At 25.9% G+C, this 18,073-nt stretch overlaps 2 protein-coding genes across 2 annotated transcripts; one reads left to right on the top strand and one right to left on the bottom strand.

Annotated features, from left to right (window-relative positions):
* Window positions 1-1,529: 1,529 nt before the first annotated feature.
* LOC113558017 (EF-hand domain-containing protein 1-like) lies at window positions 1,530-9,457 on the top strand. The gene is made up of 9 exons (XM_026963546.1): window positions 1,530-1,577; window positions 1,706-1,842; window positions 4,257-4,473; window positions 5,534-5,871; window positions 7,973-8,163; window positions 8,371-8,473; window positions 8,536-8,662; window positions 8,743-9,085; window positions 9,246-9,457. Exons 1-9 carry the CDS (start codon window positions 1,530-1,532, stop codon window positions 9,455-9,457), a joined length of 1,716 nt encoding a protein of 571 aa, XP_026819347.1.
* Window positions 9,458-10,487: 1,030 nt separating this feature from the next.
* On the bottom strand, window positions 10,488-15,060 carry LOC113558015. Its single transcript, XM_026963544.1, has 5 exons — window positions 14,767-15,060; window positions 13,948-14,211; window positions 13,468-13,667; window positions 11,397-11,529; window positions 10,488-10,730 (listed from the first exon to the last, which is right to left on the bottom strand). Exons 1-5 carry the CDS (start codon window positions 15,058-15,060, stop codon window positions 10,488-10,490), a joined length of 1,134 nt encoding a protein of 377 aa, XP_026819345.1.
* Between the last annotated feature and the right edge of the window lie 3,013 nt (window positions 15,061-18,073).

Here is an 18,073-nt window from a genome sequence, read left to right as displayed (position 1 = left end):
TAACACAAATTGTTTAAAGTATTTTTTCCAACCCTGAATTTTCAAATAATTTACATTATTATATTTAAGCACAGCTAAGAGTTTTTTTTTTTTGTTTATGTTTATTTATTATGTACAGTACCTATTATTGTTTATATATATATTTTTTTGTTTATTGTTTTGGTTATCGTATTTTTACGAAACCTTATTACGTTATAATACTTTTACAAATATTAAATATTTTATTTTTCGTTACTTGTTTTTATTACGTTTGGATTACAATTGTTTTTATAATAATTATTATTTTTTGTTAAGTGTAATGTAAAAATTATGACTTTATTATATAATATTTTTGAAAATATACCCTTTTCAATTCAGTTATCTGGATACCGTTCGAATAACATCTACACGAAAATGTACCGAAATTGCCTATCTACGTTGCCTTCAGATATGAAATATGTTATTATTTTAAAAAATATCGAGAATAACAATAATATACTGTAATAAAACGAAAAACTTCACAGAATAAACATTTACACAATAATTCAGGTTCATGAGCGAATGTTCTACTATAATAAAAATGATAGGTATTCAAGAGTATAAAAATAGGTTTATTATTCTATGATTCTACGTAATTAGATTAAAATATATGCAATGTAATAAATACACTTCGACATATTGTTATGAAAAAAAAAAACTATATTTGATGGTAATGAATAATGATAATGCATAATAATAATAATAATAATAACATTTGGCCCCAAATGATTTGGTCAAATCTAAGGAATGGATTACATTTGGTAGACAGCTGTATGTATTTTTTAATTTTTTATGAAGCACTAAATTGTATTATGCGTAGTTTTTGTTAGGTTTTCCGTGCAATAATTAATATTGTTTACTTTCGCTGTCTGTCGTCTAAGTATACTTGTTTATGACCCTGACTAAGGTCAAAGTTTTTAACTATAAAATCAATTATGTATAAATATATACGAGTACCCAAAATAAATTGTAATATATATCGTGATTCGTAAGTACATGTAGGTGGAGTAGACAGATACATAGTATGAAATTTGCTATAAATTATAACATGTATTAACTGAATTTTTATATTTGTATGTTTAAGATTTTAATTATAAAATATTATGTAAGTATATCAGTAGATTGTACTCTAGGCACACAAAATAATTTTACTTAGATATAAATTAATTGTTGGTTATTTTCGTAAAAATATAATAAATACTAAAATATGCACATTCGTGTGTTTTTATACCTAACACCCGCAATTTTGATCTTACAGTGTTCATTCCTTGTATATAGGCAACTCTGGAAAAAAACAACTTCATATTACAGTAAACATTATAGGTATAGTGCCGTTTGCTATTTACTAAATTATTAATAATTGTGGTTTTGATATAATACAGTATATACAAGTATAGTTATTTTCCTCGCCAAGTAACCAAATTAAAAATACTAAACAAACATCATTCAATTGATAACAATATAACAATATTAAATAATATGTTAGAATAATATTATAAGATAAAATAAAAATGGACGGTTTGCCTTTTATACCAGGATTTCGTTTTAATGACATAACAGTAAGTAACTATAATATCATATTTTAATATTGAGTTGACTCTGCTCGTGACAAACCCGTAATATTTGTTATGAAAATATTTTATGCATGAATTACTATTTTTTCATATCTGTTAAATTTTATATATAGAAACTAGATTTCAATTTGAGTACTCAGTTCCAATGGAAAAACGGATACGCCCTTCCCAAAGATAAGTCGACGGGTATAGGAAAGAGTAAATTAGACGCCGATAGCATATTGTATGGTGAATCATTTGACGTCATTGGGTACGTATAATCGGTACTTAATTAATATACTACCTAAAATCTTACGTAGAATAATAGCATACAGTGTTAAGGCGTGCAGGGCCCCCACGAGGGGGGAAGTCAGAAGCATCCACGGTACTGGGGCCCGCGTTGGTGCAAATAATTACTTCAATATAATATATTATTAGAAAAATGTTTTAAATACATTATTTTATGATATTTTTAAACAAATCGAAAATCATATGCAAAATCTATGGCTTATGATTATATCTTAAATATTATGATATCACACCAATATTAATAACTTGAAAACAATCGATCACATATGAAACTTTTCCCCCTCTTTCCCAAACTAGTAACCAAAGTTGGTGTATTTATAAAATTTATACACGTGATATTTTTGTTCGTAATAATTTAGTTGTATAATATTAATGGAAGAATATTTTTCTAGTTGCAAGTTAATTTTTATTTTTATATTATATCGTTATCTTATTATCATATATTTATTTTGTATAAACGTACAATTCTACCTTCTACACATAGATATATTAATACATTTATTAATTTATTAATATGTCTATCGTCTATGTCCTATGGTTCTATAATGTCACACTAAAATTAGTAGTATTATCTACGGATTTCATAATAACTAGCCTATTAATAACTATGGTATGAACAAAATGTATAATCTGAAGTATACCTAAATAATATTTATATTTATACAATAACTAATAAAAAAATTAGTTAATAAAGAAATTTGAATTTAAGTGATAATGTGTATTAAGCATTATAATAAATTTATAAGTTTACCAGAACTATACACATACATACATTCAAATATTATACAGTGTACGTTATAACAATCACACTATTTTATTTTTACCTGTCAAATATTTTATAACTTTTTTTAAAATATTTTAACTTTTAAGGGCGTCATACCAGCATGTGAAAATTTGCGTTCAGCAGATTCAATTTTATGCTGTTAGCTTTAATATTAGAGTCAATTTACCTATTATCCAACTTAAAGGTAATAATATTATCTAGGGCATCTCATATGTTTTTATTGACATTTTAATTTTTAAACGAGTTACAAGCATTTTAAAATTTTAATATTTTACATAACTATATTTCACTTAAAAATTAAGTTATCAATAAAACCGTATGAAATGCCCTAGATAATATTATTAAAATTATTACCCTTAAGTTGACTCTAATATTAAAACTAACAGCATATACAATCGATTCTACTCAACGCAAATTTGCTATGTTTTACGTTTGTAAGACGGATGATACATGTGGGTATGACGTCCTCTTAACATACATTTTTAGTGTGTAGGTACTATCATTGATTATAAATACTATATAGTATTCATAACCAATGTTACTATATATATATAAATAATATTACACATGTTTTCAATTTATAAGGGATACGTATACATTTGTTGATGTATTTATTTTTTAATTATACCTACTCCTCCTATAATCCATACATAAAACTAATAGTTTATAAATATATTCATGTCAACAAATTAATTGCTACTGTTACTGTTACTGACGTTATTGTATTTAAGAGGAGCCCGAATTTTACCAGGGCCACAAATATGATGTGAAGCGCCTGAAGGCATGTATTAACGCAGTATTAATGTGCTTATATAGCTTGTATCTTCCAAGCATGTTCCTACTTGTTAATTACTTTTAATTTTAATAACCGTGAGTCAGACCCAGTAATCATATGAACCGCAGTGTTTGAAACCTTATCAAAAAACACACACAAAAAAAAATTGAAACTATATACGAAGGAACAATTAAATGAAACAGCGCGACAGTGGTCTATGCGTATTTAATATAACTTATCTCTTGTACATGTCTTATTCTTGTTTATTATCATTTAGCATGTATTATACAACAACTAATATGCATATATCACTACCTATAAATAAATAGGTAGGATAGCATATAACGCTTTACTTAGATTTTACAAATCTCGTTTGTATGCACATTATATTGTTAAAATACAATCAATAAAAATGAATTCCAAATTTACAAATAAACTAAAACACTAATAGCATTATTATTTTTAATGAAAAATCTAAATAATGAATAACCTAATGAAGATAAGACCAAACCAAACTCACATTGCTTTTTATTTGCCGTGAATCCCGAATTAAACCGAAATATTTAAATTTAATATGAAATCAAACTGAACTTTTAATAATATTATATCAATAAATAATGAAACACAAAAAAAAAATGAAAAAAAAATATTTTAAAATTTTATTTTTATAATTTATTAAATTTAATATTTTAATGCAAGTTTTGATTTAGATTGTACAGTTTTCAAACTAAACTATCTATTGATATTCAAAAACTGGACAGTTCATAACATCACCAATTATATGTATAGATTTGTATGTTGAATTTACACTTTACAGTTACAACCCAGAATTGACATATGGAAAAGCCAAAGACGATTCGAAACCAATCGACCTACCACATTTCGTTAAGTTGGATAGAAAATGTCTCTCTTATTATGGATACGCCCAACATACCATACTTAATTCACCAATAGAGACATTTCGAGTGCGCAAAATTAAAATTACATACTTCTTGGTTGATGACACTATTGTCGTTACGGAGCCCGTTGTCAAGGTTAGTTTTTATCTTTACTGTTCTTTAAATATTTTCTCTTCAAATTCGATTTTTCAGTAACGAATAGCTAACACAATTATATATTTAACGTACTATATAGTCAATAAACAGTGTCAACATAATATATATATATTTAATTCGAATTATCAATTATTGGGTGTCACTTAAAATTATTTTTTTCTTATAAAATGTGCAGCAAAATTTGGTTCAAAAAAGCTGATTTTAAAATCTCATCCAAATTTCAGCATGTTTGGCACATCAATTTATAATGTAATAATACTAAAAAAAAAAAAAAAATTAAGAACGATTAAAAATTCTTGAATTATAGTTTACTAATAATAGCATCGTATAATATGATCTCTATTTTGTAATACAAAAGCATTCATTACTGTCAGTAATTTAATAATAAGTTTATATTAAATTATCTAATTTAGTACAATAATACGAAGCAGTGGCGTATATAGGGGGGTAGGAATTGAAATTTATGGTTGATACGGCCATTGATTTTGATTGTATTATTAATTGGAATTTAAAAATGGAAATTTTTAACCCACCCCCCTCCCCTAAAATTAATTTCCACATACGTCACTCGTATGAAGTGATAAAAATATTTCGTTTAAATAAACTTTTATGTTTTAATAATAAATACACACAGTATATACTATTATATTATTTTAACATATTTTATAGATACCTTGATTTATTTTAATATTCTATTTAAAACAAATTATACGATGTGAAAATTATAAAAAAAAACTTATTATTATGCACAAGTTAAATATTTTAATTTATCGTTGATTGGTAAAAATCGATAAACAAAAATCTGAATTCCGTGTCGCAATTAATTAGTTATTTCCGTTTAAAAAAATGAAAAAATGTATATAGGTATTGTACTTTCACATACACTTTTCTAAAATATGTATTTACAATTTAAAATTACTTTAAAATTTGTGTTCTCTTTTAAGAATAATTTAACGAAATAAATTGATACATAATACATGATATATATAATTACTAGTGAAGGTACTGTAAAAAAATATTGTTTTTTTTTATCCTGCAGAACGCGGGTTATGTCCAAGGATGTATATTAAAACGTGGCCAAATACCGAATCCACATCGCGAAGGTAGACCTTGGCATTGGTCCGACTTCATTATTGGCGAGGAAATCAGTTTCTACGGAATCGCGTACAGGTTGTGCGGCTGCGACTTGTACACCAGAAAATTTTTGACCAGCATGGGCATGGTAGTGATCGAAAATCAACCGATGATCGCCGACCCTTACACCATAAACAGGCAGACGATACTGCAGCATGTAAACGGACAATCGAAATCGCCAGACGGTAAGTCTGCAGAGGACAAGCTCAGGCAGTTTTTGGAATATGATGGAAAAGTGTTGAGGTATGCCTAGCTCTAGTTTGGAGTCATGAAGACAGCGTAACTATATATTATGCGCAATAATATAGTCAACACACAATAGTATCCTTAGTATGACAGGGATGTCAATAGATAGGTACTAAAAAACTATAGGCGTTCCAAACCATAATGTTTTTACACATACTTGTATTATCGTATTTATCGTAAATACTTACCTTTTTTCTGTTTTTTAAATAACTATTCATCTTCAACGAATAGATTATTTCCAATCTATTTATACAATAAGTTAAAATATAGTAAATGGTAATACCTATACTAGCAACAGATATTAATCCGACAAGTAAGGGATAATCAATTGGCCCCCCCCTACGAGGCTGAATGAGGCTGACTAACGAGTTAAAAAAATTACAGTCGAGTTGTTTTTGGGAAAGTTACATTTTTTCCTAGAATAAACCCCACAGATTTAAAATATATTTTATTTTGTAATAAGTTGTCTATATCATGTTATTATACTTGTACGGGCCAGGAGCATATAATATTAATACGCACGCCCGGTTACCTAACCTTACCGTGTGCTGCACTCACACACCGACCGACCTGTGTAAATGTGTGTATGTGTGAATAGCACTCAACAGGAGTTGGACAGGGTCGCCGAGCAAAACCTGTGAGCGATAGTAAGTGGGTGGTGTGTGTATGTGTGTATATGTGTTTGTGTGTGTATACTTAAAATTAATGATAAAAGGGTAACTCAATAATAAATTATGGTAACTCAAATGTAAATAATAAAAAATATGTTGTATAATAGTAGTAATAAATACGGCCCTTTTGGCCTAACAGGTAAAAATGTAAATATAATATAATAAGTTGCCGGTTCGGCACAATCACTAATAAGTATAATTAAAATAGTAATATCAAAAATGATAATAATTGGCTATTAGAACTGTATATAAAATGTATAAAATGCTAGTCCTTCTGGCCTAACAATCAAATATAATATTATATGCAGCTATTTGAGTTGTAAATTCGTATACAATTGCTTGAATAAAATATTAATGTATAAAAATATAGCCCCTTTGGCTCAATATAAATTATAACAAATGCAATGTCAATAACAATTAATTAAATAATAATAAAAAACTCATAAATTTGTCGGTGCACTGCTGGCCAGCTGCTACCTATACAGCTATATAATAATTACACACACACAAACAATAAAATAAATAATATAATGCGGCGATTAGCGCCTGTAAAATATAATGAAAAAGGTGACGATTTGTGCCGGCACAATAAATATAAAATAAGTGGCGATTCGCGCCACTACAAAATACATAAATTAAGTGGCGATTTGCGCCCACGACAATAATTTTGGTCCGCGTAACAATAATAACAGTACGAATAGTACGATCGAGACTGGCGAAAATGCGAACAGATAACACGCCGCCCACATTTACATAATACAATGTTATATAACTCACGGGACAATAATAATTATAATTAACAGAACGAAAACAAATATAAAAATAGTGGCTGTTTGTATGTGTGTGTGACGGTCGGTGGCGGCGGCGATTATAATATACCGTCACACTATTGAGCCCCAACAATACTATATGTTAAGATTTAAAGAAAACAACTAATATTCAACTTTGTTAAGACAACTTGTAACTTTTAAAAGTAAAAAAAAAGCAACTTAAAACTTAATTTAAATTTTAAAGCATCAAAAAAAAATCATAATATACGTCACGGATTATACGAAATTGATTATAATTATAGTTAGTATATAAAATATAAATATATAATTTCATATAATCTATATGAGATAATATTGTTATGTATTCTAAATTTTTATCATTTGTAAAAAAATAAATATTTACATTATATTACTTGTATTTATAAATATTTCAAACATCCTCCCGGATTTATGGAATTAAAACTAAAGGGGATGTAAAATTGTAAGTACAATTGTACTTTGTCCCCTCTCACCAATGATTATCAATTCGCATTTTACATTTTTACGTATACAAGAACGTTGTTCGACGACCGTTTTCTTATAATATTGGATCTATTTAATTAAGTATCTATCAACATATTTTAATATAACAACTCGTCTTTTTAAAACTGTTAACAGATTTTACGCGACCTGGAATAATGATATTTCAGATCCCACAGAGTGTAAGTATTTCATAGTCGTTTATTACCTAAAAGACGATCGGTTAGAAATAAACGAATCAAAAACCATGGGTAATACATGTGAGCTGAATCCATCAGCTGTGTTTTTAAGCAAAATTAAATTACCCAAACATTGGTCAAATTTGCCACGTAAGTAAAACTATTTTCCATTATCTCGGAACCTACCTACAATAGTATAATTATTGTTATTAATACCTAATATTTATACATTTTATTATATTTCAAATATTAATAATTATTATTTAAATAAAATGTAAAATATACATTGATTTAAATTCATATTTTATGTCAATACTGATGGATCATTTTACTTTCTCAATTTTGTTCAATTTCCAGCAAACTTTCCATCTATTTATTTAGAAGCAGGAAATGAATATCGAGAATATTATCGACCAAAAGATTTCATAGTTGGAAATGCAATAAATGTGATGGGTCGTAGGTGTGTAAACCAAACTAATTAATCAAATATCTTGGAAACGTTAACATTTATTCCATTCTTAGATTTATGCTGTATGACTGTGATCCATTTACTAGAGATTACTACAAAGACATTTTGAAAATTGTTCAACCTGAACCCATCCAAATAATAGATCTGAAAAATAATGATTTAACTGTGACTCGACTGCAGGTATCTATCTCATTTTTTTACGGACAAATAACTATCCAAAATAATTTTAGTAATTTTTTTTTATGATTAAAAATTATTAGGCAATACCACCTCATACTGGTATTGGTGAGCCAGACGATACACTCCAGAATTGTTTATCACTTGTACCTAAACCACCAAAAACTTTGGATTTTGTTACGTTTGTGCTTAACGCAACTAAAAAACTTAGGTATAAATTGAAGATGGTACCTGTGTATGAAGTAGACAATCTTCGTGATTTTATCATGGAATATTGCATTGGCAATGATCAAATGTGCATAGTTGAATTAGCTAGTAAAAACAGTGGATTTTATAAAGGACGATTCATGTCATCTGTACGGTTACGGAAACCGGGCACCAGTATAGATTCAAATCAATTCTATGGGCCCAAAGATTTTGCAATTGGTAATATATTTATCATATATAAGATAATAATTCAATACTATACATTTACATACCTTTTAAATAATAATTAAATGTACATGGGATAATTTGATTTAAATACTTAAAAATTAAATTAAATTCTTACTATTATAATAAATTAAAATTATTTCTTCTGGCTTAGGTGCTGAATTGTATGCAAAAGGTTTAGTTTTTATAATTACTGAATTGGACGTGTGGTCATACAAATATATGATCGAAAACAAGGATATGTTCACCCAAGATGCCATTGATGGAGCTAAACGTTTTTTGGAAAGCAAAAACTTGTTGAAAAGTCAAGAAAATGTGGATGGAATATCAGTGCATGAAAGTACACCAATTTTATCGGATACCTAATTTTAAAATTTGGTAACGACTTTTTATGTTTAAACATAAACTTCAATAAACATCATCAAAAACTTATACATCACTATATTATAGTTGTAATTAAATACATTCCAAACTTTAATAAACTAAAAGAAATACATTTACTACGAGTTAATGTAAAAAAAAAATGTATTAAATGTAACTATTAGCAAATTCACAAATCTTTACTAATATTTTGTATTTAGCGAATACTTAACCATAATTTTACCATAATTCCTATCGTACCAAACGCCCGTTACTTAGGTATATTTTTATAAAACGACTTAATTAGGCCCACCATATTAAACCACTATAATATGAACTTATCAATTAATTACGTATTACGTATAGTCCACTTCTACATAATACCGATCATAAACTTAGTGAAAAAAAATTTATTTACAAATTGTGTATTTTTAATTTAAAAAAATAATAATAACAAAATTATAGATACCTATAAGATAGCTGCTGAAAGAATGTTTCCAAACTATTTTTTCAATCTACTCATTGCAAGTAAAAATACTAGAAATACGGAGAGAAGGGTCTTATAGTTGCCAAAAAATCGACTTAATCTCTTTACAAATTATTGAAAAATAATTTTAACCACGAATATTTATCATATAAAATAGTATTAATAATAGTAAACATAATTTAATTTATAATAAAAATACTATAAATGAATATTTTAACTGAAAAAATTTAAAGTTTAAAAATTAATTTAAATACGTAGGAAGTTCTACCACTAATCGCTAAGCGATGTTGAGATAGGCTTACCTATATTATAGATTTCAAATACAATATACGAGTATACTACCCAAAATGAAAAATACTCAAATTAAAAAAAAAACATACCAAGTAACTTTCTTGCCAAGCACCATTTATAATACAAAAATATTGAATATTGTTTAAAATTTAAAATATTTTGTACTAAGTATATTATATTATTAAATTATCTCTTATATAAAATCATTAATATATACAACGATTTCTTTGAATATAATCGTTTATTTATTTTAGTAATTCAACTATACTTTTCTATATTATTTAGCATAATTGTTAGCCGTCTTATTTGTAGCTCGGCTTGAAACAACTTAAGACATAAGTCATTCATAGTCTGTTTAACTATCTTATCTTTTTCTACACACTCGGTATAATCATTCATAAGTAACTGATTGTCAACAAAACAATCTGACTTATGACCCTTTTTTATTTGGTTTTCATACTTCTGGATATTTGCTTTTGCTTCGACATTCTGTTTCCACTCCTGTTTTTAAATTACAAATTTAAATACAAGTCACTGAAAAGCTATTTCGTATATCCTATACAGTATATTATGTACTTCTATATATTGTATATTAAACCATGGATCTCCATATAAAAATGGTCATTGTTGAAAATAGTATATATTATGTATAATATTAGTAGTATATTCTGCATAAAGGTAAGTCAGTCTGTAATTTTTTTCTATTTAATATTATTGAAATTGAATTCTACGTATTAAAATAATTCACAGTTATTAAAACTTAATATTTTAAAGACTCTTAAAATAAAAAAAAAATGAAAACTTATTTTTCTTAATAGTTTATGGTAATCATTTTATAGAGTTTATAAAAATAAATATTTTAAAAGTAATTAAACGTACGTTTTTAAGTTCAGTCAGGAAATGTTTAGACTGTAGAAGAATATTTTGTACAATATTACCTATAAGACAAACGTTATTTTATCAAATATTATATCTTTACACTTGACCTATAAAAAAAATAATAATTTTAATAACTCAACATTGTATAATACTAAGTTTTTATTCTTCATTCAAAAAAAATAAATAGATTCAAAATAGGGTTTTTAAATTGAACAATAATTTGTTGATTTTAGTTAAAGTTATCTCACTAAACTAATACCTAATCTAAAAAAAATTTAATTTACTTACATCTTTAAGTTTTTCTAACTCAGCCTCATTTTTCTTCCTTTCTTCTTTTAAATCGACCATTTTTTTGTTAATATTAGGAATTTTAGCTAATTCAGCTTTAATTTCTTTTAGATATTTGTTTTTAATATTTACCCTTTAAAAAAAAAATATAGGTAAAAATTTGATACTTTATGACATTAAATATTTTATTATATGATATACCTACAATAAAATACAATTTTTAATTTTGAAATTTATATATATCTACCCACCAATACATTTAACTCGTTCTACAACCATCAATATTAATTTATCTAAGTGACATACTACAATAGTTTTAAGAAAATTAGTTCAAGTAACCAAATTATGAAAATAGGACAAATAGGTAAGTACTAATTATATAACACAACTACTATATTTAATTGATTTTATTATAATCAATCACCGCTAACTTATTTCATATTCTATTTTATAAAAACAATTTTTCTTCGCTTCATTTTTCCTCAAAGCTCGGTCATTAGCGAGCCTTGCACCAGAATCGAAAAAAAAATCAAATCTTTTTTGTATATATGTTACAGAATATTTATGTTGCTTTAAATTTAGTAATTTTATGAACCATCTAGTTTTTTTTTCTTGGTTGCTGTTTCTATTATTGCTATTATTTTTTATTTCTTTATATTACCATTTTACTTTATTTTATGCTATTATATATTATTTGATATAATTTTTCCTAATATTATATTTTTTTATTATCATATTTATGAGTACATAAGTTAACTTACATTTATACCTACTATTATTATTAAACTAAGCTAAAACTTGTACTCACAATATTTTGTTACTTTACTAAAATATTAAATGTAAATTACAGTTAAGTTTATACCTATCTATAAAATTCACTAAAACTGTAAAAATAAATTGTTGTTCTAAGGAATAAATAAATTTTCACATTAAAAGTGAACTTCTATAAAAATATTAAAAAATGAATACAATTTAAAAACTTTATAAATTAATATTAACTTTAAGCTTGTTTTTGTTTTCTGTTCTTATAATAAATTATCTGTCATTTGCAGTATTTACAATAACAGATAATACATACATAAGTATATAAAATACATATGCATATTGAACATAGATCGATGGTTATAGCTAGTATAATAATTATTAATACCAATCTTGTTAAGTATTTGAGTAAAAGTATTTGAATACATGTATTTAAATACTTTTAATATAAGTATTTGTAAAGTATATTAAATACTATCTAGGACGTATTTGTATTTGAATACAATAAACTTTTATATAAGTACTTTTGATAAACGAATTATTCGTCAGTCGTCACATATTTTTTTTTTTTTTGAAAATTATTATACTATGTCTATTTTATTTATATTTTTCATTCATAAATGTCGAGAACCCCCATCCCCTATTGCTGATGTCTCATTCATTTGTGAATATGATTATTACAAAATATAAATTAAAATATACTTAAATGCAAAAAAAAAATTTGGGAATGATTTTTTTTCAATTGCTTTTTATATCCTCTTATTTATATTTCATTAACAACCTACTACCTAATATTAAAAAATTGCTATAATATAATAAATTTTATTTATTTTCATTTTTTAGTATACAATTATAAGTAGGTAAGTGGTTTAAAAAGTTCTAATAATACCAAGTTGAATGTAACATGACAATTTTAAATTAGTTATTACAACATTAATTTGGAAAGCTAACTAGCAGAAAAGTAAAAAAAAAAGTATTTAAATACATGGCAAGTATTTGTATTTGTTCTTAAATACCTTCTGAATGGTAGAATGGATTTACTTGTATCTGTATTTAAATACAATTTTAAAAGACTGATTAATACGCAGTAAACACGTTTGAGATAGTACTGATAGTAGTTATTAGTTATTACATATCATTTCTGGAATTATTAAATCGAATCATATTCTATTCAATTTTTGACAGATAAAAAAAATTGAGGGACTAATTCCTGAGGCCTACATAAGTAAGGCTCAATCGGAAAATGTCTATATTTGCTCTCAGCTCTGTTTTATCCGCCATTATAGCAATATTAAAGAAAAATACTCACATAACTTCCGTACTATTTTTAATTGTTTTGTTTTTCGCTAATAATCTCTGATATTCAGGTATACTAAATGTGCTTGGTGCCAAATTTTCAATATCTTCTCTCCTCTTTTTACAATTTTGTTTCTGTAAAATGTATTTCAAGCGCGCTTTGTTTAACTTTAGATCCTGCAGTCTACAAGATTCAATTAACTTTTCTACATCCTGTAATATAATAAGGGTCAAATCAATTATGAATTACGTAGTTATATCAATTGGGTATTTATATTATAAATCTGATATTAATCAATTACAATTATTTTAGTGATGTTACAAAATTAAATAAATTTATGATAGTAAATACATAAAATGTAATTTGTTAAGCGGATATTTAAGTATTTTACTATATATATATTCATTTAAATTACGTTATCAACTGTAACAAAAAATACTATTCTCAAATCCTGTAAACTTAGAAAAATAAATTTAAAGTCATTGAAGTTACATCCTGAGAAAGTTTTTCCTTTGTCTTGTCATATACCATGCCCACAGCAGTTTTTATTTCTAAGTTATACTGGTTTTCAGCGAGTTCTGCACATTCTATCCGTTTCATTTTCAAGTACTCAGTATTTATATTTATTTTCTCATTTAAATCATGTTTTCGTTTGACTGCCGCTTCTTTTTTCTTTTTGAATTCCATCAGTAACTTTTCATAGTATTGTTCATTTTCCTCTTTTGTTCCATTTCTAATCGGTATATCAGATTCGCACTAGTAACACGTATACCATAATAACTATTAAAATTTATCTATATTTAGAACACCAAAATATTTGATTATAATAAATCTACGCTATTAAATTGCAAGCATAAGTCGAGAGAAAAACTTTCATGTTTTAACTTTTTAAATTAAAAAGTTAATCTGCATAGTATTTTTTTACAGAGAATTGTCTATAGCATGAATAGAAATTTATAAATCAGTGATATAGATTTCTCAATCTCATATTTTATAAAATCTTTGATTTCATAAATATTGAATATCTAATTTAAATGAAAGATATTCCTAGTATTTTTTTTTTTTAATTTTGAAAAAAAATTCTAACTAATTTGTATTAAAATTATTTAAAGAAATAAAAACTACGCCAGTTAAAACTGCCCGGTCAAATGTCTTCATTTTTTATAGTGAAAAATTAGTGAGCCTTTTATGAAATCACATGAAACAGTTTTCAACCAACAAATTACGGACGTGATGTGTCTTATTAATAAAAGTACAACTATTGTCAACATTGCCCTAAACCGGGTAAACCTGCAGATAATAATCACTCACCAATCCCTTTTCGATGTGCTCGGTTAGAATGTTAAACACTCTAGTTTTGCGACGTCTGAGATCTGACAGTTCTAACCTCAGATCGTCTAGGCGTTTGATTGCTAGCTGGATTTGTTTTTCATCATTAGCATAATCAATATGTTCATCGAAAACGTTTTCATACGACACCGGTTCAGTAAGTATCCGGTCTTCATCTAATTCTACACCCAACTGCAGTCCTTCCTGTGCTGTTTTCCACCACTGTTCACCCAGTAATTCATTAAAAGTCTCGTCGAACTCATCGTTATATGACATTTAAATTAATAAACAAAATATATTAAGTACTCAAATGATAATCTATACAAAAATATGTTTTATTTATTTTCGTCTCTCGTTGGTAGGTATATATATATATCTGTTGTTATAATGTGTCACGGCAATTATATAAACACACAAACTCGGCCAATATTACACTACGTAAATCATAGTTTAAGCCTTTTCAACCAGATACCACCAAAACGGACCTTATCAACGTATAATAATGCTATTTATTATCTTCTATTTAATACTAGGTATGAGTACTCTAACAGTAAAATAATTCAGTTAAAAGTAGTATAATATACTATGTTATAAGTATAACTTATATAGATGTAGATATATTTTTATCTAAGATAAAAAAAAATATTAACTGGTTTACAAATAGGTAATCATAAAAATACCTATTTCGAAATAATTTCTTAAATTAAAATATGTCATTTTATGTTTCATATCCACGGTATCCTCTAACAAATCTCAAAAATATCTAAATAAATCCCATACATATATATGTATATAATTGTTACAATATTTAAATCAACGTCAGTAATGCATTTTATAAAAATAAAATAATTCATTGGTTTGCATGTAACATAAATAACTTCAAATTACTCTCGACGACATGCCAATTCCTAACAAAAAATCGGTTAAAATTCTTGGTATCTTTTTTGATTGCCGTCTCGCATGGGTTATTGTGGGTATGATATATCCTCTTAATTTTCAAAGATACCAGCTACCCAGAGTATAACTTTCAATAATAACAATGTTTGTAACAAAATGAAGAATTAATGTCACATTTGATAATTTAGACTAAATTAATACACACATTGGTCATTTGGACATTAATCGAAAGAAATTATAGTTGTTAAAAAATAATATAACTGGCCTCTCCTCTTTAGTCTCGACGTTGGCTACGTACTATAGCTACAATCAATGTTGGCCATTCTAAATCAATAAATAAAATTCATAAATAATTTATTTTTTGTTAATAAAAAAGTTAATTTTTAATTAGGTATTAAAAAAGTAATTACCTATTTTAAATTTAAGTTTTTTTCGAATATTAAATATTGTTTATTATCCATCAAGGCTAATTTGAAGACAAAATTAATAAAACTTCTGATTTTGAAAAATATATGTGTTTCATTAAATCAAGAATGGAAAACAAATTTCGTAATTGAAATTTTAAAACTTTAAACCAATTTTAACAAGAAAAAAATGCATTCTTATATTATAAATAAATGTAATGCCAAAAAACATTATTTATTCATAATATTATATATTTTAACCATGTTCAAAAACATGTAAGTAAATCAAATATAAATCAACATATACATAAGTGACCAAAGCTTTGATGTTTTCCAAATATTTAATGTGGTCAGGACATTGAGGCGCAGTTAGACTTCCTTTATACATGTGCTATATACATAACTGATATTGGTTATCACTATAATAGTAATATGGTAACATTATAAGAGAATCTAAGTGCGCATCCAATCTAGCATACAGGCCTTATAAAGAAACGACCTCTCTATATTACTCTATGGGTCAAGAGCACCTTATTAAGATTCAAGTATCCAAGGATTTTAATACTTATAGATAAGTTTTCTTTAGCTGGAGGACTGAGCACTTGTGCAAAAGATATTTATCTAAATATAACACACATTTGATTTATAAATCTAGAATAATTTAATTTTATCTTATATTAATAATTTAAAAATAATACTTTACTGAATGAAGACAGTTGTTTATAATTATTGTATATCTATTTGAGTTTGCTCGTGGTGTTGATGGTGAATTTCAAACTGATACTGTATCATTTTAATAATTTGGACAGTCAAAAAGTATCGGTATATATTTTTGTAGTGCAGTCTATTGAGATGCAATGAATTATATTTTTATCATTTTACCAAACAGAGGACAACTAAAGAATATTTATATTCATACACATCTTAATAAATAATAGTACTATTCGTTATATAACAATTATTTTAAATTATATAGATGTTGTTTATGAATAAAATCAAATAATTGTTTTTTATTAAATTATAATTTATTTAATATTAGTATATTGCTAGCTAATATAACTTATTATAGAATCACTAGTAAGCTAGAAAAATGAGAAGGTCAAAGGATTTTATTAAGCGATTCAGTATTCTCCTTTGATGATAGTAAGTCCGAGTGATAAATTAAAAATCAAATATTTCTAAACAATATGATATTTACATATTTTCCTATGTTCCTTTGTTTTAAGGCTGAGCTGGATTGGCCCCATCAGGATACTGGGAAACTTCCCGATGGGCCGGTATGCTTGAGGGCTGCTATGGCCGCAACAGTTTTTTTGCCATAAATTGTCATGAATTTTTTTTTTTAATTTATTAGTATTAATTATTTACTAGTTTACCAAATCTTTATCATAATTGACATAATTATTTTAATTTCTGACATGGACTAAGATATACTATATTCTCTAGTATTAGTCATAAATTTATACTATATAAGTCCATGATTTCTGACTTCTTATCAAGACTACGGTGATTAAATGCATATGTCTATACATACTACCAACAATCTAGCCGCTAAACGAGCTATGATAAAGGAACTATAAGTTAACTATATTTAAGTAGGAATAGCAAACTAAAATAATAATAATAATAACATAAATAAAAATATTAATTTTTTTCTATCATTTTAATACATTGACACATTGTATATTAAAATTGTTTGTGATTTTTGATCTCAATATTTTATTTATTAAAGCATAAATATTTGTTAAAATTAAGTGAAAAGAAATTGCCTTAATCAATGTTTGATAAACCTTGTACCTTTGATTTGGATAGCTTTTTTGAGTTAAAAAAAGTACATTACTTAACAAAGAAGTCTCATATAAAATTGTTTTTATATATTATTTGTGCAAATTTTATTTTAAAAATATAAGTCAATTAACAAAATTGTACATGGGAGGGGGAGTTGAACCACCTATTACCTTAAAAAAACACTAGTAATATTTGTTTTT

This window comes from Rhopalosiphum maidis, chromosome 3, assembly GCF_003676215.2.
Source record: "Rhopalosiphum maidis isolate BTI-1 chromosome 3, ASM367621v3, whole genome shotgun sequence".
In the NCBI taxonomy this organism is placed as follows: Eukaryota; Metazoa; Arthropoda; class Insecta; order Hemiptera; family Aphididae; genus Rhopalosiphum; species Rhopalosiphum maidis.
Note: the sequence above shows the minus strand (reverse complement) of the source record. Positions and strands in the feature narration are given on the sequence as shown.

Excerpts from the sequence above, each read along its gene's own strand:
- LOC113558015 (XM_026963544.1), bottom strand. The coding sequence starts at position 15,060 with ATGTCATATAACGATGAGTTCGACGAGACTTTTAATGAATTACTGGGT. Across the intron at positions 14,212-14,766 it reads AGCACATCGAAAAGGGATTG|TGCGAATCTGATATACCGAT; the intron begins GTGAGTGATTAT and ends ACGTGTTACTAG. Across the intron at positions 10,731-11,396 it reads AGTTAGAAAAACTTAAAGAT|GAGTGGAAACAGAATGTCGA; the intron begins GTAAGTAAATTA and ends ATTTAAAAACAG.
- LOC113558017 (XM_026963546.1), top strand. The coding sequence starts at position 1,530 with ATGGACGGTTTGCCTTTTATACCAGGATTTCGTTTTAATGACATAACA. Across the intron at positions 1,578-1,705 it reads TTCGTTTTAATGACATAACA|AAACTAGATTTCAATTTGAG; the intron begins GTAAGTAACTAT and ends TTTTATATATAG. Across the intron at positions 4,474-5,533 it reads TTACGGAGCCCGTTGTCAAG|AACGCGGGTTATGTCCAAGG; the intron begins GTTAGTTTTTAT and ends TTTATCCTGCAG.